Genomic DNA, 26,961 nt, shown 5'->3' on the forward strand with positions numbered 1-26,961 from the left:
CAATGAGCAAAATCCAGCACCGAGAAAGAAGTAACCTGCTGACACAGACTATGGGAACAACCTCGACAGCACCAAGAAACAAGTGCAGCGCGTTTCTTGCATATTGGATGGAAGTTGTGATTTTCCCAACACATACTAGTTTATTTCATCATTCGTGGTCAGGCGTGGGAAGGACCTTACAGTAATTCTCTCTCTCTCTCTCTCTCTCTCTCTCTCTCTCTCTCTCTCTCTCTCTCTCTTTTTTCCCTCTTTCCTCCTCTTTCTTTGAATTTATATTTCTTCATCTTCCTTTGACCTTTTTTTTCCTAACTTCAACTTGTTTTCTCTCTCTCTCTCTTTCTCTCTCTCTCTCTCTCTCTCTCTCTCTCTCTCTCTCTCTCTCTCTCTCTCTCTCTCTCTCTCTCTCTCTCTCTCTCTCTCTCACGTTCAGCCTCACTTTAATGGCCGGTCCAATCAGCGCACCTGAGCCGTCCTAATCACCCTGGCCAGGTGCACCCGCTGCCCTCCCGCCCCAAGGAGACAGGTCCGCTCGCTGGCACCCTAATCCCCAGGGAACTCTTGGGGAGGTGCAGTGCGTTTCCCATCTTCTCTCCGTTAGGCCAGAGAGAGAGAGAGAGAGAGAGAGAGAGAGAGAGAGAGAGATTCAGGAAAGAACGATTTAAGCTTGATATATCGTTTTAGTGTTTAATGGTTTTAGTCTTGTCAGAAAACCAGATTATTTTTCGACTGGCATTGGAATAGAGTAAAGATGTAAAGGAATGAGTCATTTTTTGTAGACTTAGTGTATGTATACGTGTATGTAGTAGTAGTAGTAGTAGTAGTAGTAGCAGTAGCAGTAGTGTGTGTGTGTGTGTGTGTGTGTGTGTGTGTGTGTGTGTATGTGTGTGTAAGGTGAAACTTGTTAACATGATATTTTTTTCCTTTTACGAGTATGTACATAACGCTCCGCCATTCACGTGTTTTGTTGCGTGGCTCTAAAAGTTAAGTGGCGGCTAATCCCTCTCGCCTCGCATTCCCAGTGTTATAGCGGCGCCTTTCCTCTTACCCCCCTCTACGGCCTCGCCTTGACTACTTCCTTATGACTCCCCCATACTCCACCCCTCGTTGTGCCGCGTGGTGCATCCCTTCAGCTAACTACTATGTAAATTATTTTCTCGTCATTACCTACCTCTATTTTTTTTTACCTGAGTTACCTTAAAATGTTCACCTTGAGTACTTCCTTCCTAGCGAGTGACATTACCTGAACCTCCGCCAATGTTGTGTCTTCCTTCTTCGAGTTTACCTACATACACTACATTACCATACAGCTACGCGTCTGAATCCTCTTAGAAACAATAGTACCAGCATATAATTTTTTTCTTTTCTCTCATAAAGTGGCTGGTTTCTTTTCTTTTGCCACACGTAGGAAGTAATCAGTGTTAGGTATTGTTATGGTCTTATGCTTTAGTGTGAGACGAACGGTAGAGGTGAGATGTAGCAATAGGAATGCTGTGTTGCTGGATGCGGAAGCCAAAACAAATCGAATCTACAGAGTTGCGTCAGCCAAAACAAGCGGTCAGCATTCAGGCATTCCCTTACACGATAAAGTGCACGATGAACTGGGTTGTTTTCGACACTAGATATTCTTCAGACCATTCATCGGGAACATCAACTATACACATTTACGATGACTGCTGCTCCCTCATCAGCACAAGTGGTCTTACATCAGTGTAGCGAAATCAAACAGTCTAGTGGTCTGGAGAGGACTTAAGGTATCTTGCGCTTGGAAGTCTCTGTAATTTCTCCTAAAAAATACAAACCCAACTCCACCATCTTCACTCTACTCTTATCCTACTGCATCTCATCTCATTTTACCTTCCTCCCTTCAGCCTCACTACTTATGTGGGCCTTATCAACCCAACTCCCGCTCCACACTCCACTCTTCATCCCACTTCACCTTATCCAGCCTCATCTCATCTTGCCTCCCCACACACCCGTTCCTCCCAGCCAACCACTCTTGTGTCGACCCCATTGTGACAGTCATCAGCAGGGCCAGACTCATCGCTATTCACCTCACTCCCCTTACTTAACTCGCATGGGCCCATCAGCAGGTTTCACATTAGCACTCAGAGTGGGACAGAGTTGCGAACCTGAGTCACCGCCCGCTAGGAGAGTCTGGTGTGCAGTTAAAGGAAGCAGATCTTGTTGCACTCGCCTTTCCGGCAACTCACACCGTGTCGGAGAAGGAAGAACGTGTGATTAGTGAAGAAGAAAATGTCATGTGCTTTGTTCTAGACACAGGAGTGATACGACACAGAAAGAGAGAGAGAGAGAGGGAGGGACTGGATTGGATAGGAGAGTGATGTGTTCTTCCTCCGCTACTGAGCCTCAGATAAATCATTGGTGGGTATGTCATTAATGGTGCCACAACAAAGGATGGACTGATGGCACGCTTATTACCTTCATCAGGGTACTCCCATCCACCCTCTTCCTTCCCGCCACGCCTGTCTGTCTGTCCGTCTGTCTCTTTCTCTCTGTCTGTCCATCTCCCGAGGCGTCTTTCTTTTTTCTCTTCTTCTATTTCTCAGACAATAGATTGAGTATTAGAGAGAGAGAGAGAGAGAGAGAGAGAGAGAGAGAGAGAGAGAGAGAGAGAGAGAGAGAGAGAGAGAGAGAGATTTACTTGTTATGCAATTTGAACATCTAAACGACCTTAAAACTACATAATTGTCTGATCTAATTACCTAATGGCGTAACGGTCGATGTCACGTACCTTGATCTCATTCCCAACACTGCACATCACCCGCTGACAACCCGAGCCTTCTTTATCTAACGGTGTCAATAACAAGTAATTACTCTGTGACGTGGAGCATCACTCGTCATCACCAGCGGTATTGCATTGTGCTCCTCATCAGTTGGGAAGATACGAGTATATAGTGTCACATTTTTTTCATTAATACTCGTACTTTGAATGTTTGTGTTAAATTAGAAGTGTTTGGTTTAATATCTTCAAAGTTTTCAGTAAGGGTATGTGGAATGTAGGTGAGAGAGAGAGAGAGAGAGAGAGAGAGAGAGAGAGAGAGAGAGTCAACAAAGGAAGGGAAAAAATACGATGACGAAAGTAACTGTCGTTGTTTATAACTACTCAAGGCATCGTTCCCACCATAAATACACCATAACCACCACAACCACCACCACCACCACCACCACCAAGACCACCCTCACCATTCCCACCATCCTCACCACCCTCACCACCAGCACACAATCATCAGGAGATCCACCACACTGCCTCCCCTTCCTCCCCTGCTGCTCACCTTACGCCCCATCTGTCCTGACCTCTCTCTACCTGGCCATAAACATTGCCCCACGCGACATCTTCCCAACAACCTCCCCTCTTTAATTGCATACACTTAACTCCTCACTAAACAAACATAAAATTGCTAAATACAACGGGCATCTTCAGTCCATTACGTGCATATTTCACAGTTATTTTCTCCTGATTAGATGAAGAGACAGGTGTGAATCCGTTGCGTATTCGTATATCCGGACTTTTGCTCACATTATTAGAACCTAAATTTCACCTTATGCCAGAGGAGATGAAGGAAGGAGGCGACCATTTCTGCTATTTGCCTGGAAGGTCGAAAATCCCCGCAGCCATCAGGATACATTAGTCCTTGCCTTCTTGTGGCCCTTTGTTGCTCAGATCCTGGGCGAGGGCGTCTCCCAGGGCAAGGCAGCGGCGGCGGAGGCAAGAAGCGAGCAGTTTTATGGCTCATGTCTCTTTGTCAGTCTCCTTCTTTCTTCAGGTCCGCGAGAGGGACTTGGCTGGGATGATGGTGGTGGTGGTGGTGGTGGTAGTGGTGGTGGTTGGGTCGTGAGTGGGTGGTATGTGGTTGTAGTAATGGTGGTGCTCGGTGTCTTAAGAAGGTAGGGATGAGTAGGCGGTGGTGGCGTGTATGCAGCGGCGGAGAGTCGTTATGGTAAGTGAGTGGTAGGCGGTGGTGGTGCTTGTAGGGTGAGAGGCAGGGAGGGGCGGTGGTGGTGGTGGTGGTGGTGGTGATGAGTCTTTCTTTCCTTTGCTTGAGTCCTAAAGAGGTGGCGCCATGTGTGATCTTAACGGTGGCCTTGATTAAGAGAGAGAGAGAGAGAGAGAGAGAGAGAGAGAGAGAGAGAGAGAGAGAGAGAGAATTATTGTTATTATTATTTGTGTCATTTCCTTGTTCTCTATTTCCTCCTCCTCCTTCTGTTCCTCCTGTTCGTATTTTCCCTCCCCCACCACGTATATTTCATGGTTGCTGCTGTTCATTATGGGCGTTAGTGTGTTTATCTTTGTTTTTCCCTCCAGAAGTGTGGCATCAGGTGTAGTGCCTTTGTGTCAAGATACGGTAGTCATTTCTGTCGCCTCACCATCCCTACTATGTATAACCCACTGCCTCCCTCCTTCCTTCCCTCCCTCCCTCCCTTCCTTCTTCCCTTCTCCCCCCCTCTACTTCTTTACCTCCATCCAATTACACCTCCCTCCCATTCCCCCGGCAGCCTTTTCTTTTTTTGTTTTCCTTTTTCTCTTTTGTCTTCATTCTTCCTACTGTTTCTCATATTTCTCTCCTCCTCTTCTTCCTCCTCCTCCTCCTCCTCCTCCTCCTCCTCCTCCTCCTCCTCCTCCTCCTCCTTCTCCTCCTGCTTGCGTCATGGAAATTTGCATTCTCTCCCTTTTTTTCTGTTTTTTTCTATCTTTTTTTTTTACTTTTTATTCTCTCATTCTTGCAATACTTATTATGCAGCTTATGGCGTGGGTTAGCTCTCTCTCTCTCTCTCTCTCTCTCTCTCTCTCTCTCTCTCTCTCTCTCTCTCTCTCTCTCTCTCTCTCTCTCTCTCTCTCTCTCTCTCTCTCTCTCTCTCTCTCTCTCTCTCTCTCTCTCTCTCTCGTAATGCATCCTTCATAATTGCTACGTCTGGATATGTTGTCTTTATTGTTTCATAAATCCAAGATCCATCTAGGAGTGTCTCGTGGCGCAGGGCAGTGGAGGAAGGAGGAGGGAGGAGTAGGAAGGTAATAGAGATGTGTGTAGGATTGCTCATCTTGCACTCGGGACAGACGTGCTATCAATATGTTCACTGAGAGACGAGATCATTTATTTTCTCTCTCTCGACAAGTATAGGTTAGCTAATCGCACACACTCGTAAACACTGGTATAAGATCGTAGGAAAGTCAAAGAGAACTGCAAGAGGCCAGTAGTAATAGTAAGAGTAATGGTAATAGTGACAGTCCCTCTATAACACCAGTTCATACGAATAATGTACTGTTATGTTCACTTCGCATCCCATAAAGTTCACTATTAATAATAACAACATGATAGGCGTTTGCTCCAGTTGTCCACCATATTTTTGAGAACCACCTCCTCTTAAAACTCCTTATTGTTGGCTCTGGTTTCCCACCTGCAGGTCTGGATGCATGGCGCTATGTGTTCAACAGGACGCGTCGTGTATTGCGTTATTAATCTTGGGATACGTTTCCTGTTGGGTACGCCATGCATGTAGCGCTTTGCTTTCTCATCACGACTATTTTCAAAGGCCACTGGTGCGACGGGCTGGCTTCCCAAGTGTGTTTCTCTCGTTAATGATAAAGAAATCTTGTTAATCCGATACTAGAATCATAAAATGCCCCTTAAAATCCGCAAAACGTCGACTAAAACCTCCAAATGTTGTTATGGTGTATTGTAGGAATAGAAATGTTTCAAAATGTGGTTCCAAGTCTCGAGGTGTTATTTGAGGAACTTCTGATGCTTCTGGTTGTCTCTGTCTTAGCTATGGTCGGTTCACTCCCCTGTGCTGCTGTGATGACGTTATCGCGACCCATGAGGCAAACATGAGCACACCAGAATAGAATAAGAAGGAAAAATAATGCGGCTAAAAGTGCAAGGAGCAAAGTTGAGCACACGAGGATAATAAAAGAAGGGGAAAAAAGAAGCGCAATTTAAGTGGTCATATATAATAGTTAGTGTGAATAAAGCAGTGATGAAAGCGAGGTCAAAGGGGTGATAATACTCGCATATAAAGTGATGTCGAGATGAAATATAATGACTTTAACTGGCGATAATGGCCACGGGGAAGAAAAAAAAAGGATAGAGAGAAAAAAAAAGAACTTGTGGTTTGGGAAGGTAAAAATAATTGTAACCCTAAATCAGCAACACTGGCAAACACACGGGGAGATAAAGATTAAGGAAAACACAGACTTGGAGTGGATGATAAGCGTAAAATAAACTGTTTACGAGGAAATGACAGAGGCTCAAGATTGAGGATGGTATGAATGTGGGTGAAGAGGAAAGAAGAAGTTAATGGATCTGAAAACGAGTTACAAAACGGATGTTAACAAGAACACTAAACATCAACAAGTGCAAGTCAGGAGTAGAGGCTGCCATAAATCACACACACACACACACACACACACACACACACACACACACACACACACACACACACACAGCCCCGTAATGCGTATAAGAAGCAAAGACACCATATCATTACACGGTTCAGATTGAAGAATAAAAAAAAGCAGCCATGAGCAAGAACAAGCCAAGAGGGAAGGAAAACATTGTAAGACCGTCACCTCTCTCTCTCTCTCTCTCTCTCTCTCTCTCTCTCTCTCTCTCTCTCTCTCTCTGTTATTGCAATGCTAATACATGACATTTTTCTTTATTCCGTGTGTGTGTGTGTGTGTGTTAAGGTATCTGAGCATGATCTCTTAACACCTCTCATTCTAATTAACTCACTCCCCTTCCTCCCTCCCTCCCTACCTCCGTCCCTCCGTCCCTCCGTCCCTCCTTCCCGGCTCTCTCCGCGTCTCCTTCCATCTCCTACTTGTCATCCTGCATTTGTGTGTGTGTGTATGTGTGTGTGTGTGTGTGTGTGTGTGTGTGTGTGTGTGTGTGTGTGTATGTATGTACGCGCGCCAAGGCTTATTACAGGCCATTGTCTTCCTTTCTTGTCACCTCCCTATAACGGTGAGAGAGAGAGAGAGAGAGAGAGAGAGAGAGAGAGACAGAGAGATTTGTAAGTATAAATCCTCTCTCTCTCTCTCTCTCTCTCTCTCTCTCTCTCTCTCTCTCTCTCTCTCTCTCTCTCTCTCTCTCTTTCTCAATCTTCGTCTGTGTTATCCTACCAGTGCATCTTTTAGACTCTCACTCACTCCCTGTCAAATGGTACAACAACAGATCTGCTTATAGTTTACTCTCCCTTTGTGTTCCCTCTCTCTTTCTCTCTCTCTCTCTCTCTCTCTCTGCAGACCGTGTTTGTAGAAAGTACTGCACGGCCAAGGCTGAATTCATGTCTGTTGTCTCTCCCTCTTTCTCTGTCGCTCCTTTTCTCAACCCACCCACCTTGGCCAGGATATATTTGGGTGTGGTATGCTGGTGGTGGTGGTGGTGGACAGGGAACATCCAGGAGGGCGGGAAGGTTTGGGGAAGAGAAGGAAGGTAGTGGGGGAATGGGAGGGTGGGAAAGGTCTATTGGGGTGGGGATGGAGGGAGGGAGGGAGGGAGGCAGGGTGCTAGATTGGAAAGAAGGCAGGAAGAATGAGGGTGTCTTGATAGTGTGTGTGTGTGGTCTTGATATCTCTCTCTCTCTCTCTCTCTCTCTCTCTCTCTCTCTCTCTCTCTCTCTCTCTCTCTCTCTCTCAAATTATTCTACGTTTTTTTATTTCTTCAGTCTAACATTTTCCTTCTTTTCTTGTCATTCTCCTCCGGCGTTTTCGTTTTTTCTTTTCTTTTTTTACTTTTTCAATTCCCTTGTTACGATTCTTTTGTCCTTTTCTCTTTTCCCACATTTTCTTTCAATTTTGTACTTTTCTTTTTTCATATTCTCTTTTTCTTTTGTTAGTTTCCCTGTTTTCTTTTTTTCTTATTTTAGTTTTTTTTTTTTTTATTCTTCGTGGTACATTTCTTCCTGTCTTTCTTTGCTGTTGCTTCTGTTGTTGTTGTTGTTGGTGGTGGTGGTGGTGGTGGTGGTGTTGCTGGTGGTGGTGTTGGTGGTAGTTGTGATTGTGGTAGTGTTGCTGTTAGATTTTTTTTCTTTTCCTCCTCTTCCGCGCAATACAAAACAGATTACTGAACTTTTTCCTTTCATAATTTCTTTGTTTGGATGAGACTAGAGAGAAAAGAAGTAGAGAAAGTAGAAAATGAAGAAAGAAAATAAAGAAGAAAAAAACAAAGAACACACACACACACACACACACACACACACACACACACACACACACACACACACACACACACACACACACACACACACACACATTCAATACACCTTTTGTTTTTACCCCCCACGCACACACTCCACTCTCACCTCAACATTCTCACCTCACCTTTTCTCCTCACCTGTATACCCTCACACACACACACACACACACACACACACACACACACACACACACCTGAAAGCGTCCAACACACACCCCACCCTCATGCACACCTGACACAACACACCTGCTCATTTCTAAGCCGCATTTATCTTGGAACACTCGCCCTCACTCCACGTGTGTGTGTGTGTGTGTGTGTGTGTGTGTGTGTGTGTGTGTGTGTGTGTGTGTGAAGGCCAAATTTTCCCTGCGCGGTGTGGCTTTTCTTGTCTCTCTGTCTGTCTGTCTCTCTCGCTTTCTATTGATTGTGGCTCCGTCTGTGTGTTTGTGTGTGTGTGTGAAAAGAAGACGAGAGAAAAGAACTTAAGGGAAAGGAAAGTACACACACACACACACACACACACACACACACACACACACACACACACACACACACACACACACACACACACACACATGACTCTAGTTTCTCTACATACCTAACAATAAAGTAGAAGAATCAGCGACGAATCTGCGATGGTAGAAGGAGATAGGGATGCCTGGAGAGAAATGGGCGAAGAAGAGGAGAGGAGGAGGAGGAGAAGGAGGAGGAGGAGGAGGAGGAGGAGGAGGAGGAGGAGGAGGAGGAGGAGGAGGAGGAGGAGGAGGAGAAGGAGGATGGGCTGGAGGAGAGGGATGAAAAGAGCAAGAAGAAGAAGAGGAGGAGGAGGAGAACTATAGAGCAGGTGGCAGAAAGGAAGAGGAGGAGGAGGAGGAGGAGGAGGAGGAGGAGGAATATAATGTTAGTGGGTGGCAGGTGGGCGGAGGGTGGCAGGATGTGGTCCTTTGAGAGAGAGAGAGAGAGAGAGAGAGAGAGAGAGAGAGAGAGAGAGAGAGAGAGAGAGATTTAACATACCTCAAAATTTTTGTCATGTTATTGTATGTCCTAAACTCTCTCTCTCTCTCTCTCTCTCTCTCTCTCTCTCTCTCTCTCTCTCTCTCTCTCTCTCTCTCTCTCTCTCTCTCTCTCTCTCTCTCTCTCTCTCTCTCTCCCATAGCACCACATCCTGCCTCTGACACGTTTATATGCTATTCATTTCCGCTCGCCAAATGTTTTCGTTCATATTTCTTTATTATTTGCACTTTCCCATGATTCCTTCCTTCCTTCCCTCCTTCCTTTCTTCCGGTATTCCTTCCTTTCATTCACCCGGTTCAGCCTATGATGCTTTCTATTCCTCTTCATTTCTTCCTTCCTTCCTTCCTTCCTTTCGTTTTATTTATATTTTCCTTCCTTTCTTACTTTCTTTTTTCTAGTCGTATATTCGTTTTCCTCCCCTTTCCTTCACTCCTTCACTCATCCTTCTCTTCCCCAAAATACTCCCAGTTAGACAGTGCATGCAGGGTCAAGGCTGTATATTGATGTGTCTTATGAGTTTCTCCTTTGCCTTTCTCTCTCCATTCTCCATCAAGGAACTGCATGAGGGCGCCAGACAAAATTAGATGGACAAATGAGATAGGGAGGCTCGTTGGAGTGACTAGGAGTGGTTGGGGATTTCTTAAGCTTATCGGATACTTCTACACTTTCTTTCAGGTTTAATATCTTCAGTACCATGACGCGTTTTCATATCTATTTTGCTTACTATTTGGTGATTTCATACAGCTTCAGATAATTATGTGGGGATTTAAATAGACTGTTGCCATTAATCTTCTGACCTCCGTAGACCTTTCCTAATTTAAATCGTCCAGTTATACCCAAAACTCATAGTAGAAAAAAATGCGTCACATTACAGAAAGGGTTAAACTTCCTTTTCGTGCTTTAAATCTTTCTACAACCTTCAAACCTTCCTGTATTATCTCTCTCGTCTTGTGAACTTATAAAATCACTGACAAAAAATGGCCGAGTTTAAGAATAAGAATCCACAATAAATCACAGTGTATAAGAAAATTAAGTACTTAACGTAAATCACTCAACTATGACACACAAATACAAGGGAATGAAGTTATAAGGGTAAAAATGTAATACTGATTTTATAACACGATTTTTTGTCCAGTATCAGAACCATTGACATCTGAAGTAGAATTGCATTACCAGTATCAGTTGTAGCCTTGGAATCTATGGGACCTTTAGACCGCCAGACAATAGATATGGATAAGGAAGGCTATTGGAATGTCCCTCTTTGTCCTGCAGTGAATTGATTATGATGATGATGATGATGATAATGGGTGTAATTGATCTCTCTCTCTCTCTCTCTCTCTCTCTCTCTCTCTCTCTCTCTCTCTCTCTCTCTCTCTCTCTCTCTCTCTCTCTCTCTCTTGCGGCCTTCACCCCTTGGGCTAACACGCAACAATTCCCATCCTCCCTTCCCTCCTCTCCATACCTCGCCCTCCTTCCTTCTTCCTCTTTCTCTCTCTCTCTCTCTCTCTCTCTCTCTCTCTCTCTCTCTCTCTCTCTCTCTCTCTCTCTCTCTCTCTCTCTCTCTCTCTCTCTCTCTCTCTCTCTCTCTCTCTCTCTCTCTCTCTCTCTCAACCATCCATTCCTCTTTTCTGTACCTTCACCAGCACCTCCCTTCCTCTCCCTCTCTCCTTTCCTCTCCCTCTCCCTTTCTTTCCCTGACCTCAACTCTCCCTTCAGGTAACATCCCCACCCTTCATTCTCTCCAACGTATTCTTCCTCTTCAGGCCTTTTCCCCCCAGAACCTCTTCCTCTTCCTCCTCTTTTCCCTTCTTTCTCTTGATCTTCTGTGCCGCTATCTAAACATCCTGGGCTACTAACTTTTCTTTTTTTTTTCTTTCTCTATTTTTTTCTGTTCATTTACGTTTTTTTTCTCTTTTTTATTGTTTTTTAAATTTGTTATGTAGTTTTGTTTTCGTTTCTGGTGTTTGTGTTTTTATTCCTGCACTATTTGTTGTTGTTAATTCTGCTTTAATTATTTTTTTTCTTTTTTTTCTTCATAATGTCATTCTTTCTTCCTTTCTTATTCTTGTTCATTGTTAACCTTGCTATTCTTGTTTCTCTCTCTCTCTCTCTCTCTCTCTCTCTCTCTCTCTCTCTCTCTCTCTCTCTCTCTCTCTCTCTCTCTCTCTCTCTCTCTCTCTGTGTGTGTGTGTGTGTGTGTGTGTGTGTGTGTGTGTGTGTGTGTGTGTGTGTGTGTGTGTGTGTGTATCTGTCTGTCTGTCTGTCTTTCTTTCTTTCTGTCTTCCTTCCACTGTTTGTGTGTGTGTGTGTGTGTGTGTGTGTGTGTGTGTGTGTGTGTGTGTGTGTGTGTGTGTGTGTGTGTGTGTGGCACCCTGGATAGCCTGCCGCCTTTTACGGTGAGGTCTGGCAAGTGGAAGCAACGGGTTATCTTTGTTCCTCGCTGTCTCAATGTGTGATTCCAATTCTCTCTCTCCTTTGTATTATTAATTATCTCAGGTACTCTTTTTTTTTCGTCTCCACCAGTTCTATTCATGTTGTCTTTTTGTAAGGTTTCTTTCAACATTTTTTTTCCTTCTTTCTTTCTCTCTCAGTTTTTTGCTTATTAGGGAGCCCAGTTCATCCTCTTTGAATCCTCAAGTTTGGTTTATTTTCTTGTATTCTATTTACTTGGCACAGTACAGCGGTTGGGTGTCAAGTTTCGATTGTCTTCTTGCCCTCCATCACGCTGTAGTCCTTGTTTGCTCCATGTTCAGAAACGCTTTCCGCTCTCACCGCGACTATTTTCAAAGACCACAGAGACGATTAGCCGAGTTCTAGAGAGTATTTTTCCTGTTGATAATGCAGAAAACTTGTTAACATGTCACTAGAATTACAGAAACGTCATTAAAAAGCCGTGTCACTTCAACTAGAGCCCTGTGAAAATAGTGAAGCTGCAGCGCGGAAGTGTTTCAGAATATGGGCTAAATTTTACCTGCACAGTACAGCAATTGGAGGTCAAGTTTCGTGTGTTGTCTTGTATTCCATGACGCTGTATTCCTTATTGACCAGCACAGTGAAGTAGTTGGGTGTCAGGTTTAGTTTGTCTTCTTGTTGGCTTCTATCTTTGTTCACCTGCTCATTACATCGGTTGTCAGGTGCAGAACGTGAGGCGAGGAGTTATGACCTTGCCAGCCAGTGCATAGGGGTGGAAAGTTGGTAATTCTGCCATCCGTGTGTGTGTGTGTGTGTGTGTGTGTGTGTGTGTGTGTGTGTGTGTGTGTCCTTGAAGAGACCAGAGACATTAGTAGTTGCCTTTGTACATTGGAAAGTAAGTCAGACGTAGATAATTATCCTTACTTTATTACATATTTTCACCATCAATAGCAACGTAGAATGTGCGTCTTTGCATAATCATATATAATTTTTTTTTTGCCTATTTCTCTTTAAGTCTTTCATCATATTTCGTGTTTATTACATTTATATTCCTTCTTTTTTTGTGATGAGTATGAGTGGCGTGGAGTGGCGTGGAGTGGCGTGGAGTGGCGTGGAGTTGCGTGACTGGCCTTGGCACTCAGTTGACTCCTTTATTGCAGCTTGCGTTGGAGTGTTTACGGAGCCGTAGATAACATTACTTCACAGCACTCCAGCCAGCATTAACCTTCTTGTTGCCTCGCTCCTTTTTCTCTCTTACCCTCAAATTGCATTGTTGTTATATTTTATTCCAAGTATTTTTTTTTTTTTTGTGATGTATTTGTATGTCATGGTGTTGGGTTCATAGCTTCTCTTCTACTCCTCCTCCTTCTCCTCCTCGTCCTTCTCTCTTCTCTCCTCTCTCCATTTTTGCTTTTTCTTTTGTTCTTATTCTTGTTTTTGTTCTTCTTCTCCTTCTCCAGTACAATTGTTGCTATCTTTCTTTTATATTCCTTTGTATTCCTCTTTCTTCTCCTTCACCTCTTTCTCTCTCTCTTCTTTCATCACCACCATCATACCTCCTCCTCCTTCTCCTCCTCCTCCTCCTTCTCTCCCTTTTTCCTTGTCAGATCAGATCAGAAAAGGCGCCTTGTACGTAACCCAAGATTTATGGCATATTAATCATCATATGAGTATATTATTCACCTAATATTTATTATGCTACTACCTTATTTACATGATTTATTGTGGCTTGGTGTCCTCCCCTCCCGCCGGGCCGCGCTGACTCCCCTTCCCCTACCCTCACTCATCTCACGCCTCCCTTCGCGTCTTGTTTCACGCCCTGTCTTACACCCTGCCTTTACTTACGCCTTGTCTTGTATTGTACCTTGTGTCTTGTATCTTGTCTCACTCACCTCCTTGACCCGTATTCCTCAGCGCTTTGTTCTCTCATCAACACTGTTTTCAAACCCCACAAAGAGGATTCACTTGGTTTTCATAAGTGTTTCTTTTCCTGTTAATGGCACCGAATCCTTGTTACGTTATCCAAGTCGAGACAGCAACCTTGAAGACTCCAATGACTTCCATGAGAGCCTTTTAAGAATTGCTCACGTAAGACGCCAAAGTGTTTAGAAGACATGGGCTGTGTTTCGTGCCCTGCCTTTTTCTTTGTCTTACGCACTGACTTATGATACATACATCCCGCCTTACACTTCAAGACTCTTATGCGGAATTCACTGTTACATTACTTATTCTTTGTTTTTCGTATTGTCTTAATTTCCATCTCCGCCTGTCTTTTTTTACCAGATTGAATTCACTGTGCCTCATGCCTTAGTCCTTGTGTTACGCATTGTCTTAATCTCCGTCTCCATCAGTTGTTTTTACACCAAGTTCCTCTAATTTTTTGTTACTGCTTTTGACTGTATGAGGACCGGCATTTAATTGGGCTTTTTTTCATCTCTCTTTTTTGTGTTGTATATATCCGGTGTCCCTCCTACATGAAAAATAAAACCACTATATACACCCCGCCTTACGCACTGACTTACACCACTTGTCTTACGCCCAGCAGTTCACTTTATTTTAAGACCTGTCTCATCCCTCTTCGTCTCTCCACAGACCTGAAGCGCGCCCTTCGCATGGAGTCGCCCACCCCGCGGCTCAGTGAGACCAACCTGAAGAAACTCTCGCGAGGCCTAAGGTACGTGTGTGTGTGTGTGTGTGTGTGTGTGTGTGTGTGTGTGCCTTGCCCTGTCTGTGGCGTGGCTGTGGCGGAAGGGCAGTCTATTGTATGGTAAAGAGTGACTCCCATTATTGTGGTACATGACGTTCGCTGTTTTCCTAATGTACGTTTTCCTTTTTCTTGCGTGTGCGTGTGCGTGTGTGCGTGTGTGTGTGTGTGTGTGTGTGTGTGTGTGTGTGTGTGTGTGTGTGTGTGTGTGTTATTCCTTTTTTCATTCCTTCGTATGTTTTTTTCTCTCTAGTGGGAGTACAGCTATATAAACAAAGAAACAGAGAAATAATTATGTGCACGAACTATAGAAAAACAGATAAGAAGTTAGATAAATAGATAAACAGATAGGATCTTTTTCACATAAATTTATTGTTGTAGCCAGTGATCCTCTTGCATAAAAAAAACAAAAAATAAATCAGTAAATAGAGATATATCGATGAATAGATAGGCGAGCAGATAACTAGGTAAATAAACAACCGATTATTTTGGCTAAACAGTCTTTCCTAACAAAGATAAAACCAAATTGCCTTGATTTTATGGGCCCTTTAAATGTGCAGCGTTCCCTGACACCAACCCATGCATGCACACAAATATAATGTTGCAATATTCAAGGTCAGCCAAGTTCCATTATGGTCACAATGGTCGCTGCGGCTGAATAGGTAACGAGTGCTGTGAACGCCGCTAGTGGCAATACAAAGCCATTCTGTAGATAGCCGTGTGTAAGGAACAAACTCATATACTACAATACAATAGGAAGCGAACATGCACACAGGTATCCTCCTCTTGTTCCTCTTTTATATTTGACTTTCTGTTGCATTCAGTTTCCCTAATTCCATAATTGGGGTATGCAAAAAAATCAGACTGGTAGAATGTTAAGCCTGTCACTGCTGTTTGGCACATCACCCTTTAAACCCTTCACTTCCATGACGCATTTCTTTATTCATTCTGCTAACTATTTGGTGAATTTATACAGCTTCAGAAACTCATGTAGGGATTAAAATAAGTGACGACGCTGGCCATTAACCTTCTGACCTCCATAGACCCTTCCTAATGCCAATAAAATCATCTAATCACACAAATATCAAGGTAAAAATGAGTCTCAGTAATGAAAGGGTTAATTACTTACTATTCTCAAACAACTTATCATATTTTTCAGTCACCTCCAAACACCGTACGATCACTGTCTAAAAATTACAAAATCTCTTCTTTTTCTATACCTTTTTGTATATGCATTATCCCATATCGCTGTGTAAGGATTAAAAGCAGCTGTTTGCTCCGCCTTTATAAGAAGAAAGTTTAGCAGACACAAATCAACAGCAAGCACTTCATATTTACTTCACTGAGGATACAAATGTGCAGCGTCCCTCCTTTGATGTCAGGTCTGTGTGAATTATTGAGGTGGAATTGTGTGCAGATGTTCCCAGCTCCCTCCCTTCTGCTTGGGCTCGTCTATTCTTCTGCCACTAATACTACTACTGCTACTACTTCTTTTCTTCTGCTTCTGCTTCTTCTTCTTCTTCTTCTTCTTCTTCTTCTTCTTCTTCTTCTTCTTCTTCTTCTTCTTCTTCTTCTTCTTCTTCTTCTTCTTCTTCTTCATCATCATCTTCTTTCTTTTTTTCTTTTCTTTTCTTTTCTTTTCTTTTTTCTTTTCTTTACTTTTCTTCTTCTTTTATCTCTATTTTTACTACTACTACTACTACTACTACTACTACTACTACTACTACTACTACTACTACTACTACTCTCTCTCTCTCTCTCTCTCTCTCTCTCTCTCTCTCTCTCTCTCTCTCTCATTTATCGACATTACACTTGATTATTAAGCCTTGCCTGGGTAGGAAGGGGAGACAGGTGAAGCGTGGACAGGTATCTCTTACTACCCTTGCTCTCTCTACACACACACACACACACACACACACACACACACACACTCACACGCAAGCCTTAATGAATGCCAGGTTAATGAAGAGCCCTTTGTTAATGTCGCTCCTTATCTCCTACCTGGGTTTAATTGAAGGTGGCGCATCGGTCTTCCAGTGATTAATTCCGCCACTAATGAATTCACGGTCGCAGATGTTGTGTCTTTGTCAGCGTCCCAGCGTGTGTGTGTTTGGTGGTGGTGGTGGTGTTTTTGCTGCTTGTTTGCGTGGTTGGTCAGTATGTCGATTTTTTTTTTTTTTTTTTTGTTGTTGTTGTTGGAGCTTGTGATGTCTTTGCTTCATCTCGTTTTTTTTTTGTTTTTTTTGTGTGTTTATTTTTCATCAAATATGTTTTGTTTGGTTATGTTTTGTGTTTGTTGAAGGTTTGTTTTTATCACATGTTTCTCGTTTGTGTGTGTGTGTGTGTGTGTTCATGTGTGTGTGTGTGTGTGTGTGTGTGTGTGTGTGTGTGTGTGTGTGTGTGTGTGTGTTGTAATTGGCTTCTATTTTCGTCTTCCTGTCTACGTATGTATGTATGTATATCCGATTTTCTCTCTGTCTGTCAGTCAATCTGTCTTTCCTTATGTAGTACGCCCATCCTTCCGTCTGTATGTCTGTCTGTCTTTCTGTCTCCCTATCATTCAGTTTCTCAGTTTGTCTTTCCCTCTCAGTGTTCAGGTGTGTTTGTGTGTGTGTAAAGAAGAGATCATTTATCTTTTCTTGTCCATCTGTAACTGTTCATCTCACTCCCTGTCTTTCCTTGTGTCCGGGTATATGTCAGCCTGTCTACGTCTTTGCGCCTGCACCTTCGTCTGTCTCTCAATCTATTATCTGTCAATCAACTCCCCTGTCAGTATTTTTTGTGGTGTGTCTTGGGCTCCTTGCTTACTCCTCACATGCGCCTCACGTCCTCAGTCTTAACAAACGCCTCGTGAACCTTGTAATTAATTGGTTGTGACTGCTTCTTTCCGCTTCCTTCCTCGCTCGGGTGGATGGACGCCAAGTAAACATTGCCTCCTTCCTCTTCTGATCCTTTCAATTCCCCGCGGCAAAAAAATTGTTCCTTCTTTTAATGGAACGTGAAGGAAGTCTACAATTTGGTGATTATCTTCCGGGTTTAGGAATTGAAATACTGAATTGTTTCGTTTAGTATCGAATCTTATTAGGGATTTTGTTCATCTGTTAACTAATGTGTCTGTTGTTTTGTCTGTCCGTCCATCTACGTGTGTGTGTGTGTGTGTGTGTGTTGCAAGAAGACGACCATCACCACCACCACCACCACTGACATTTTGTTCCATTTTTTCCTCCACGAGGCGTACTTAAGAAAATAATGAGGCATAATTTTCACCGTTTCTTCCTGCCTCTCTGCCTCCTCATCCCATCACTTTCCACGTTCCCTGCTGTCCACATTACTTTTCCTCCTCCTCCTCCTCCTCCTCCTCCTCCTCCTCCTCCTCCTCCATGGCTCCAGGCACTGGCTTTCTCGCCCGAACAACTGACTCTGATGGCAAGGAGAGAAAAAAAAAAAAGTCCTGAGGCGCCCACGAAGAAGAGAGGGAGATGAGGGAGAGAGAGAGAGTGGGAGAGAGGGAGATGTTAAGTAAAGGAGGGATGGAGGGAGAAAGATAGTGATAGTAGTGCTGGAGGGAGATGTTTAAAGAGGACTGGAAGAAAGGAGGTAGAGAGAGAGAGAGAGAGAGAGAGAGAGAGAGGAGAGAAGAGGAAAGGTATTGATAGGATGGTAGAAGGGAAGTAAGGAAGAGAAGATTGAAGGAGGGAGTGAGTAAAGGAGGGAGATACTGATAGGAGGGTACAGAGAAGGAGGGAGGGAGGGAGTGAGAGAGGGAGGGAGAGAGGGATGGCCTGTTGAGCTTCTTCCTGACGAGATGTAGATAAAAACTCGATTCTCTCAGCATCCTCAGTTGACCCTCTCTCTCTCTCTCTCTCTCTCTCTCTCTCTCTCTCTCTCTCTCTCTCTCTCTGCTTTTCATTGCTATACTCTTTCGTTTCTATTTTCTTCTATCTTTCCTTTCTTTATTTTCTTCTATTCATGCAATACGAATTAGTCTTTACTGTCCATTCGTCTATTTCCATTCTTCTTTCTTTGATCTTCCTCCTTACATTCATCTTTCGTCTCTTTGTATGATTCATCTTTTTTTTTCCCTCTCTGCCTTTATTCCCTTTATTCTTCATCTTTATTCTTCCTGGTTCGTTCATCTTTCCGTTTCATCCTTTGCCCACTCCCCTGGCACGTTTACTTCCCTTCCAGCCTCTATCTCTCTCTCTCCCTCTCTCTTTCTCCCAGTCTCCACTCTCCCTCTCCCTCTCGCTCATTTCTTCCCGTTCCCTGCCCGCCCATAACTCCTCACCACCAAAATTTCCTCAGAAAGTCATAAAGGTGAACGAATGGGCGCTCTCACCTGGACGTGGCTGCTCTTTTCCTTACCATAAACCCCCACACCCTCTCTCTCTCTCTCTCTCTCTCTCTCTCTCTCTCTCTCTCTCTCTCTCTCTCTAAATATTTTCACGCTCTGATAACATTGTGTAAATTTATTCGTATTAGTGTGTGTGTGTGTGTGTGTGTGTGTGTGTGTGTGTGTGTGTGTGTGTGTGTGTGTGTGTGTGTGTGTGTGTGTTCCTCTTAAGACAAAAAGCCAAACGAGAAAAGCTTAATGATAAATGTTACAATGTGCATGAGTCGCCCGCGAGAGAGAGAGAGAGAGAGAGAGAGAGAGAGAGAGAGAGAGACTTGGAATTTACAGCTACCTCCCACCTACACAGAATTAACAATAAGCAACATTAGCAGTTTGAACACATAACTTTTCTTCTCATCACTTCGATTCTTATTCAGAAAACCTTTGTCTTTTCATCACGACTGTTTTTAAATGCCACGCAGATGATCACCGGAGTTCTCGAAGGGTGTTGTTCAGTACTGTGGCGCGCTTTCATATTCATTCTGGTTATTATATCGCGACATTTTGCGATTCAAGAAACGTATATGGGTATTAAAATAGTAAAGACATTGGCCATTATTCTTTTGACCTCCATAGATCCTTCCTAATGCAAATAAACTCGTCTAATCCTGCCCAAAAACTCATTCTGGTAATTATATCGCGACTTTTTGCAATTCTAGAAACGTATATGGGTATCAAAATAGTAAAGATATTGGCCATTATTCTTTTGACCTCCATAGATCCTACCTAATGCAAATAGAATCGTCTAATCCTGCCCAAAAACGTGGTAAAAGTGCGTCTCACTATTGAATGTGTTAGTAAGGTAGATAACATGTTGATCTCTTGCTAGAACATCAAATAAACACCTGTAAAAAAACGTACCACATCAGTTAGGACCTTTTTGGAAGTGTAAGTGTGACGTGTAGTGTTACAGAATATTGCATTACGTATTGACAATCTCTCTTTCCTCTGTTACCTTGACAACCACACCATCTGCCGCGCCTCTCTTGATACCACTGTGCCTTGGTATTTCCTCCCTTCCTCTCGGGTCACAAGGCTCCTCCCGCTCCTCTCCTCGCCTCCTCACCTTCCTATTTGAAGCTTGGGTGCCGGGAGGAAGAGGTCAGCCGCCCCGCCCCCTCCCTGCCTTCGCGAAGCCGCCAGCCATTGCCCTTCTCAGCTCCTTCCTTCGTGATGCGGTGGTGGCAATGGTGGTGGTGCTTGTGGAGGGAGTTAGGGGAAGGAGAAGGAATGGAAGAAGGTGAGGGAAGGAAAGCATCTTTAAGGGAGATGGGGAGAGAAGAAAAGTTAGGGAGACTAAGGAGGAAACAGAAGAGGAAGAATCTTAGCAAAATGGAAGTAAGACAAGGTGTGGAAAAAAAAGAAAACGAAACAAGAATTAAAAAAAGTAAGAAAAAGCAAAGGTGAAAAGTAGCAAAAGGAAAAACGTAAAAAAAAAAAAAGCTCAACTGAAGGAATAGAAAGGAGAGAAAAAAATTGTAGGAGAAGAGAATCTGTGAAAGAGTCGTACGTTAGAGAAGAAACCATGGAGGGAGAGAGCCTGGAGGGAGAGAGCTAAGGCAGGGTGCGGGGAGAGGAGCGGGAGGAAGTATCGGATTAGGGACGAGATTGGAGAAAAAGCACAAAGAAGGGATTTTTTTTTTTCATGAGAGAGAGAGAGAGAGAGAGAGAGAGAGAGAGAGGGAAATACGAGCGTGCTTTAATAAGAGGCATACAGTGCTAATAGCTGATTATCTTGACAAAGCTTCACAGCCTTCGTGTTTAGAAGCAATTAATCAAGGCAGGGCGGTGGCGGCTTGGGGCTCAGAGTGGCTCGAGACTACCCCGCCAGGAATGGAAGTGGACCTGTTGGTGGATCGATCTTACCACACCTGCACTGCTCACTACCCACCCTCCTCACCCAAGACAAGGCTACCATACGCTACTGCTACCATCACCATTGCTGCTGTCACCGTCACCACTGCTGCCACTGCAATTGTAAACGTCTCACCTACCCTAGTAAAGTCATCACTAACACCACTGCCACTGCTACTGTATTACCGTCACTACTACCACCACCACCATGACCATCAGTACCACCACGGCCCATCCTCAGCCTTCCAGTTCGCCTTCCGTGAGAGAGAGAGAGAGAGAGAGAGAGAGAGAGAGAGTATAAAGACAAAAAAAAATCAATAAAAACCAAATTTGTCTACATATCAATGAACAGATTGATAAGTAGATACATAAAATAAAGTCAAATCAAATTACAAAAAAAAAAAAGCGTGTTGAAAAGGCATAAAAAAGATAAATCATAGATAAGCAAATAGATGAATGAATAAGGTCAGAGGTAATGCTTTGTTTTCACGTTAAAATATGCGTTGAAAAGATGAAAAAAAAGGAAACAAAAAGTGGTGTAGAGAGCGAGGCCCTGATGGCGGGCGGCCCGTATATAGAGGAAGGGGAGGGCGGGCCAAGGCTATGTTACTGTAGACATGCAGGGGGCGGAGTGGAGGATAATGGCTCTCCACACTCCATCTCATTGTTCATCCATCCATCCATCCGTCCATTGTGTGGTTGTGTAGACGTGGCTACTCACTTCTGCTAGATGCGTAATTCATTGGAAATTTCACTTGTATGCAGTAAATGAGTGTTTTTTGACATCTCACAGTGAGGTGATTAGGGAAAGGAGGACAGACGAAGGTGATTATTGGGGAGAGAGAAAGAGAAATGGAGCAAGGTTAGGGAGACAGCTCACGGACACACTCTCGCACTGTTCTAACTACAGCATCGTGTGAGACAGGAGAGCCCGTGATGTGTTGAAGTGTTCCGTGAGTGTGCTGACTTACTTAGTGGCTCAAAGTTGTGTAATAACATGCAATAAGTTAATGATCCTAATCGATTATGGTAGTGACAGTGGTTATTAGTAGTTATGATAATGGATGCAAATGTAGTGTGAGAGTGTTATTACTGTGATTAGTCCACACTATCCGTGACGTGGGAATCAGAGCTCTCTGCAACGCGCGGTATTTACGGATGTGTGGCTCAATTCACGCGTCTTTTTTTTATTCTGTCGTAAAGTTTCTGGTAATATTTTTAGGTATGTTTCCTCTTTTGACTTATTATTACATCTTTTACATATGAGAACCAGACATAAGAATAGATCGATATTTCATTCATCTGCCCATCAAATCCTCTGGGCAGCGTCAGCCAACCAGCAATACAGACCCGGACCCTCATTACGAAGTGTCCTCTGACTCACAGACATATTTCTGCAGACCACATGAATAATTGCTTACGTTCTTGTGTACATTATTTTATCCCTACTAGAGATGCAGAATCCTGTGAAATTATCGCACATTGGAAAACCCTTTATAACTTTCACCCAGTCCTGCTAATAGCCAAGAAGTAAGACCTAAACGTTTGAGGGTCCATGAGAGAGTGACAGCAGGTGACGGGACGCGCGGCACATACGTAACACATGCAGGACAAGACTATTAGTGGAGACATGGCCTGAGTCACAACCACCCCCCACGCTTGACAATGACTTCTGCTTGACGTTGGTTTTTTTTTTATTCTTTTATATCTGTAACCACTTGATTAATTTACTGATTGGGTAATAAATTCTTGTCGCCTCCACATGACTATCCCCTTGAGGCATTTGTCCTCGTGGCTTTTTGTCTTAGTGAAGGTGAAATGTGACGAGAGGATTGAAGGGAAGACGGAGAACGCACACACACAAACACAGACACACACGCAGTAAGAGGCACCTCATATGATGGATAGAGCTGTGCTGTGACCGAAATGCACGTGCTGGCTGTGTTATTTCCTTATCAACTACTAGACTTACATACGTGTTGGTTGGTTTTTCACACTTGCTAGATGATGGCTTGTGTGTGTGTGTGTGTGTGTGTGTTAATGATCCGATGTTGTCTGTAGTTCATATAAGGAGTTGATTGAATGTGCCAGGTCTTTAGTGGCTTGCTGTCTGTGTTTCTGTCCGTCTGTCCGTATGTTTGTGTGTAATCTGTACATCTATCTATCTTCCTTCATTGCTTTTTTTTTTTTCGTTTGTTTGTTCGTGGGTTTGTCCATTCATATTATCTCTTTTTCTTTCTTCCTTCCTTGATGTCATTTAGTAAGTTGGTATACATTCTCTCTCTCTCTCTCTCTCTCTCTCTCTCTCTCTCTCTCTCTCTCTCTCTCTCTCTCTCTCTCTCTCTCTCTCTCTCTCTCATTCACTCACTCACACACCAACCACTTTACCATTTATTGTAGTTCCGGTGAAGCTTGTGTGTGTGTGTGTGTGTGTGTGTGTGTGTGTGTGTGTGTGTGTGTGTTGTGTGTGTCTTTTGATGTGTTTCTTTTATTAAGTTTCATTACTGTCCATTTTGGGGCCTCGAAACCTGTAATCTGCGGCTATAACCACCACCACCACCACCACCATCACCACCACCACCACCACCACCAGAGGCCGCCGACACCACCACCACCACCCGGAAATGTAATGGTTGCTGTTTGGTGGTGGTGGTGGTGGTGGTGGTGGTGTGGTGGTGGTGGTGGTGGTGGTAGTAGCAAGAGAGAGAAATAGAAATAACACTGTACTGCACAAAACTCTTCTATTTTTGTTTTTCTCGCCACTTTACACTTTATTTCCTCATCAAAAACGAAATATTTCCTGTTTTATTTTATGATGGGATTTTATTTTATTGCTTTTCTTTCTTCTCTTTTTTCACTTCTATTTTTTCTCTTCTCCTTCCCTTCCTTCTCTTTCTTTTTTCGTTTCCCTTACTTCCTTTGTTCCTCTCCCTTTTCTTTCTTACTATTTCCATTCATCATTTATCCTCTGTCCATCCGTCCTTCCTTTCTTCCTTATTTTTCTCCTTCCTGTACCTTTTTTATTCATTCTTCCCCGCCTTTTCTCTTCCTCTCTTTCTTGCCTTTCTTATTGCTCCTCTCCTTATTCATTTCTTTCCATCCCTTACCATCCTTCTTTCTCTCTCTCCTCCATCATTACGTTCATCTTTCCCTTCACCTTTCCTCCCTCTCTCTTCCTTCCTCATGTTTATCCACCCTCCCTCCCTCCCTCCCTACAACTGCACAACGACAGACATCCATATTTTCCCCTCCCCTTCTCTGTTGGTTCCCTTTCCATAACCCTCTCCTCCCCTCCCTCTCTCCACCCTTCTCTCCTCATCACTGCACCTCAGAGACACCCATATTTCCCCCCCCTCCCTTTCCAGTGAGTTACATAAGGTCGCTGCTTCCCATTGCAGGCTTGTTTTCTTCCCTCCCATCCATCTATACACCCTTCTACCTTCCCTCTCTTTCCTCATCACCGGTACAAGTACTTACGCCTCTCTTTCCCTCGTTCTATCCGTTAACAATGCAGTTCCTCCACACCCTAATACCTCTCACATATTTATTTTTTCTTACTACGTTCTGCTACGAGGAATGTTAGACCGTTTAGTTTGCTATTGTGTTCCGTGAAGGGGAAAGTTGTAATGTTAACTGGAGTTTATTTGTGTTAAAGAACCATACGAGAGAGTAAACTTTTTTTTATGTTTTTCTTTCTCTCACTCTTTTTCCCTCTATCTCTGTTTCCTTTCCTGTCACCACCCACCTCTATTCCCCACTCCTTTTTTTTTTTTTTTTTTTCCATCCGGGTGCTTTACGCTGGCCTCGCACGTACAGTAATCGTGTTTGCGGCTTTGTCTTTCCTTTGTTACATGTTTTTATTTCTATTGTTATGGTACTCCTACTTCTTTGGGTCACTTAAGCTCCCGTTTGTGCCACCAAGGTGTGCATTGAGTGGGGAGTGTGAGACGTGTGTGTGTGTGTGTGTGTGTGTGTGTGTGTGTGTGTGTGTGTGTGTGTGTGTGTGTGTGTGTGTTTTTGTGTATATAGGTAGTCACGCACAGGAACAGGCCAGAGGTTATAAAATCCATGGTGAAGTATAAAAAATCGTGAGATCCATTGCCGTTGGATTGGCTCCACGTGTGCAGTGACCCCACTCGTCACCCACACTAACGCGACTGGGCGGTGACGTGACCAGACGGGGAACCACCACATCAAGTGTTCACATGGCGCGGCGGTGACTTGACAGGCGGTTGGCGATGGGCGATAGCCAAGAGGCGATACTCACCCTTGTTTGACCCAGCACTCCAGACACCAAGGAACAGTGTGTTGTGACCAGAGCTTCACCCTGCATGGCCTCGGCGACCAAGCCTCAAGCCAGACCAAGCACCACTCAAGACCAAACCAGGCGTATATTTCATGTCTTTGACCCTAATCTTGCAAGACGAAGAAAAAGTATTGTCATGCCTTTCATGCCTGTGTGTGTGTGTGTGTGTGTGTGTGTGTGTGTGTGTGTGTGTGTGTGTGTGTGTGTGTGTGTGTGTGTGTGTGTGTGTGTGTGTATGTGTGTGTGTGCGTTCGTGAGCGCGCGCGCGTGTGTGAATCTAAGTTAATACAATCTGGCGAGCGGCAAATCCCTAAACCTCATAATTTTACGCGTACATTTCAAGTCATCATCGTCCATCAGTCATATTGATGGAGGTGATTGTAACATTTCGGAATGACGAGGGAGTTTATGATCACCGACTCTCTGTTATTCGTGTCTATATTTGTTATCAGGTGCTCATTGAATTTCTGCAAGTCAAGTTCCGCTCCGTTATTGTCTTTTTGTCCTTTTGCTGTAAGCACTTCCTTCTTCAGGATGAAATGTCCCGCCGCTGAGCTCGAAACACCTGGGACTGTACCCTCAGGTGATCAGACCTAATGGCACCACTGACAGCCGCCCCGCTAGAGATTTGTGTGTTGTCTGGGTGGTGATGGATTGTTTGATGATCCCTCTCTCTCTCTCTCTCTCTCTCTCTCTCTCTCTCTCTCTCTCTCTCTCTCTCTCTCTCTCTCTCTCTCTCTCTCTCTCTGTCTGTCTGTCTGTCTGTCTGTCTGTCTGTCTGTCTGTCTGTCTGTCTGTCTGTCTGTCTGTCTGTCTGTCTGTCTGTCTCTCTCTCTCTCTCTCTCTCTCTCTCTCTCTCTCTCTCTCTCTCTCTCTCTCTCTCTCTCTCTCTCTCTCTCTCTCTCTCTCTCTCTCTCTCTCTCTCTCTCTCTCTCTCTCTCTCTCTCTCTCTCTCTCTCTCTCTCTCTCTCTCTCTCTCTCTCTCTCTCTCTCTCTCTCTCTCTCTCTCTCTCTCTCTCTCTCTCTCTCTGCAAAATAATACTTCGTGCAGGAATTCAGAGCCATGCCTTTGTGCCGGACTGCTGCCAGGTGACTGGCTGCTGCTGGTTCACATTCCTTCCCTCTGTCTTGGTTTAGATCCAAGATCATTCTTCATGACAAATTAGAGATCAAATTATGTCAACAGTCAGTACCAGCCTCTCTGAAAGTATAATGATATAATACAATTAAAAGACTACCTGTCTGTCTGTCTGTCTGTGTGCTGTGTATAAAAAGAATATACGAGACAATCCAAGATTTATTATTCAAGGCCAAATCTTGTGTGTGTCTTTTTACGAGTGAATGAACTACACTACACTATTGCAACTCGCTGCAACGAGTCATTTGGGAGCTACGGAAGGCGTTCAACTCAATCAAAAATTCAGAAGCAGCTGATTCGTATCCGCCTTTTAGCCCTTGATCACTTACAGGTAAGTAAAACACGTGTGTGAAGTTATATATTCAATAGAAAATATTTCATCATATCCTCATACCCCTTAATGATAAGAAAAAAAGTTTTATGTTGGAACATTTCCTGTTTTATTCACCTACTTGGACTGAGAGCATGATGGTCCATAATAAAAGAAAACTGTGGAAGCTTTTGGTAAAACATTAAGAGATATTGTTTATTGTGTACTTTGCATCAGTTAGTCTCATTCATGTGTAGTTTGTGATGCTTACAAGTCTTACGAAATATCAAACACAGCCCTACCAGAAGGCCTGTCCGGCAACCTCCAGCACGCTGCTGCTCCTGCCACTCACCAGGATAGGCGAGGTGTCCCGCCTACCCATGATGGACTTGTTGCATCAAGGAACAACAGCCGCCGTTATGATGCTCGGCGCTACTTGTGTGCTGGTCTTCGTCTGGCGCTTCTGTGTCTCCCTGTGGAGCTGCGGAGGCCCCAGACCTGCCCCAGCTCAGCACGGAGGAGATGCGCTAAGATTTCACCGTTTTGACACCGAGACGAACCATGGCACTACCTCGTCGTCTTCTTTGCGTAAACAAGAGGAGGAGGACGAAGAAGAA

The 26,961-nt window shown here is 43.9% G+C and overlaps 1 protein-coding gene across 1 annotated transcript in view; it reads left to right on the forward strand.

Annotated features, from left to right (window-relative positions):
• Nucleotides 1-26,961, forward strand: part of LOC123504488 — a 166,348-nt gene that overhangs the window by 49,914 nt on the left and 89,473 nt on the right. The window contains exon 2 of the mRNA XM_045255039.1: nt 14,232-14,313. Coding sequence (XP_045110974.1) covers nt 14,232-14,313 — 82 coding nt within the window. The remainder of the gene's footprint in view (nt 1-14,231; nt 14,314-26,961) is intronic.

Source organism: Portunus trituberculatus, chromosome 16 (assembly GCF_017591435.1).
Source record: "Portunus trituberculatus isolate SZX2019 chromosome 16, ASM1759143v1, whole genome shotgun sequence".
NCBI classification, from domain to species: domain Eukaryota; kingdom Metazoa; phylum Arthropoda; class Malacostraca; order Decapoda; family Portunidae; genus Portunus; species Portunus trituberculatus.